Raw genomic sequence first — 3,069 nt, forward strand, 5'->3', positions numbered from 1 at the left:
TGCATATATGCATATATAAAATATATATATATTGCATATATGTGTGTATATATAAATATACATATATATTTTGCATATACCTGTGTATATATATTAAAAAAATATATAGCATATATATGTAGATAGATAGATAGACAAACATACAGATAGATAGATAGATAGATAGATAGATAGATAGATAGATAGATAGATAGATAGAAAGAATACATGGCTGGAGGTCCACCAGCCAGCCGTGGTAGAGGGGGACGTTGAGGAGGTCGAAGACGATGCACTCGGGGGTGTACTCGAAGTCCGCGACGCCCGTGAACCTCACGTTGACGTCCAGCCCCGTCGACAGCTTGGGGAGCACCATCATGGTGTCGTTGATGTTCTGGGGGGGTTGAAGAGACAACGGGGGGCTTGCTCGGGAACTTGGGGCTCTGAGTCTTGTAGCCCAAGGCCACCAGTGCTCCCTGAGATGGGGGCGGTCGGTTTTGGGGGTGTCACCTCCTCACCTGCTGGAAGTTGAGCTGCAGCCCCTCCGACGGCTCCTGCGGTTGGGTGGACAAGATGCAATCCCCTGCAAGGAAATGTGGTCAACCCCCGGCCAGGCAGTGAACCACGCACACCCGGTTAACCATGGCACATCCTGTTAACCATCCCTGGTTAACCACACCATACCCAGTTAACCATCCTGTACCTGGTTAACCATGGCACACCATCCTGTACCCAGTTAACCACACCGTACCTGGTTAACCACACCCAGTTAACCATGCCATACCCAGTTAACCACACCATACCTGGTTAACCATGCTGTACCTGGTTAACCACACTCAGTTAACCACACCATACCCAGTTAACCATGGCACACCTGGTTAACCATACCCAGTTAACCATCCTGTACCCAGTTAACCACACCGTACCTGGTTAACCACACCCAGTTAACCATGCCATACCCAGTTAACCACACCATACCTGGTTAATCGTGCTGTACCTGGTTAACCACACCAGGTTAACCACGCCGCACCTGTTTAACCACACCATACCTGGTTAACCATGGCACACCTGGTTAACCACACCCAGTTAACCATGCCATACCCAGTTAACCACACCATACCTGCTTAATCATGCTGTACCTGGTTAACCACACCAGGTTAACCATGCCGCACCTGTTTAACCACACCATACCTGGTTAACCATGGCACACCTGGTTAACCACACCCAGTTAACCACACCATACCTGGTTAACCACACCATACACGGTTAACCACACCTAGTTAACCACACCATACCTGGTTAAATAGCCAGTTAACCATGCCATACCCAGTTAACCACACCACTCCACCACCCTGGTGATGGGGACCACAGCCAGCTCACCCAAATGCGCCATCAGCTCCTCGGCCGTCACCACCTCCTTCTGCGGGGGCAGCTTCACCTGGAAGCACCAAGAAGTCACCGAGAGGCCCCTTCCCCTCACTCCCCCAGGGGGGAGCCAGGCCTGGTTCCCCCCATCAGCCCCCCAAAATCCCACCCCCCGCACCCCGCTTGCCTTCCACTGCAGGAAGAGGACGTTCATGATGGCCAGCAGCGGGCAGGGCCCGTTCTCGCTCTGTGTGATGACGGGCGTCCGCTCGCCCTTCCAGCTGATCCACTTCACGCAATAAAAATCCTCCTCCGCGCCCCGACCGGGGGTCCCGGCTCGGGGAGAGGGTTCAGCCGGCACCGCCTGGGCACCCCCCAAAGGTGGACCCCCGAGGGACCCCCTACTCTTCACCAGCTGCTGCTTCCCAGCATCTTCCTGTGGGTGCTCATTGGGGGGGAGATGTGGGGCGCAGTTCTTCTCCCCGGCCGTTTGTCTGTCCGGTGTTGGGGTCTCCCGGTTGACAGCCGAAATTTTGTCCCCAGTAGTGGGAATTTCGTCCCCAGTAGTGGGAATATCATCCCCAATAGTGGGAATTTTGACTCCAACAGTGGGAATTTCATCCTCAATAGTGGGAATTTCATCCCCAACAGCACTGGGAATTTCATCCCCACCAATACTGGGAATTTCAACCCCAACAGTGGGAATTTCATCCTCAATAGTGGGAATTTCGACCCCAACAGTGGGAATTTCATCCTCAATACTGGGAATTTCATCCCCAACAGTGGGAATTTCGTCCTCAATAGTGGGAATTTCTACCCCAACAGTGGGAATTTCATCCCCAACAGCACTGGGAATTTCGTCCCCACCAATACTGGGAATTTCGTCCTCAATAGTGGGAATTTCAACCCCAACAGTGGGAATTTCATCCTCAATAGTGGGAATTTCGTCCCCAACAGCACTGGGAATTTCATCCCCACCGACCGCCTCCTCCAGGACCTGGGGGTTCCCTTGGCCATGGGAAGGGGCCGGGATCGCTTCTTGGTGCTCCAGTGGCTGCTCCATCGGACGGCGCGGGGCCGGATCAGGCGCCTGGGATCGGCTGCATCTCAAACCTCTCCTTTAGAATCTGGGTATTTCAAGAGAAAAAAAATAAATCTATTGATCCAATTTGTTGACCGGGTATGGCTCTTTTAGCTAAAGATTTTTTTCTCCTCCCATCCCTTGAAGTTCATTTAAACAATGAAAAATAAAACATTGTCTGCTCACCTTTCTGAATCGCCGTTAAATTAATTAATGCTGGATTTTATCTGCATGGAAAGAGGGGAAGATCCCCCAGCGACCTGGGAAGAGCGAAGCAGCGGGGTCAGAGCCGTGGGGGTGTCTACAAACTCAGCCCCGGTGAGGACGGCCCTGCAGAGAGATAGGGAAATAGGGGAGAGAATTGGGAGATTTGGCTTGGAAAGATTCAAATCAATGGAAAAATTTGGGTTTGAAATAAGAAATTTGGAAAACTTGGCTTGGAAATTTTCAAGGGAATTGGAAAATTCGGCTTCCGAGCACTCGAGAGATTTGGAAAATTTGGGTTTCAAAACATTCAACCGGATCGGAAAATTCGGCTTGGAAAAATTCAAGAAATTTGGAAAGTTCAGCTTTGAAATATTGGAAATATTTGGAAAAATGTGGCTTTTAACCCCTCCAGAGCGCGGCTGCTTCGGCTTAGACTCCTT

General features: G+C 50.7%; 1 protein-coding gene across 1 annotated transcript; it reads right to left on the reverse strand.

Annotated features, from left to right (window-relative positions):
* Positions 1–207: 207 nt before the first annotated feature.
* On the reverse strand, positions 208–2,404 carry LOC104548061 (protein FAM63A-like; the record flags this gene model as incomplete). Its single annotated transcript, XM_010193972.1, has 4 exons — positions 1,529–2,404; positions 1,357–1,414; positions 495–559; positions 208–370 (listed from the first exon to the last, which is right to left on the reverse strand). Coding segments are annotated over exons 1-4 (1,162 nt in total), but the record flags the coding sequence as incomplete, so codon positions are not given.
* Between the last annotated feature and the right edge of the window lie 665 nt (positions 2,405–3,069).

This window comes from Mesitornis unicolor, unplaced genomic scaffold (genome assembly GCF_000695765.1).
Source record: "Mesitornis unicolor isolate BGI_N332 unplaced genomic scaffold, ASM69576v1 scaffold22751, whole genome shotgun sequence".
In the NCBI taxonomy this organism is placed as follows: domain Eukaryota; kingdom Metazoa; phylum Chordata; class Aves; order Mesitornithiformes; family Mesitornithidae; genus Mesitornis; species Mesitornis unicolor.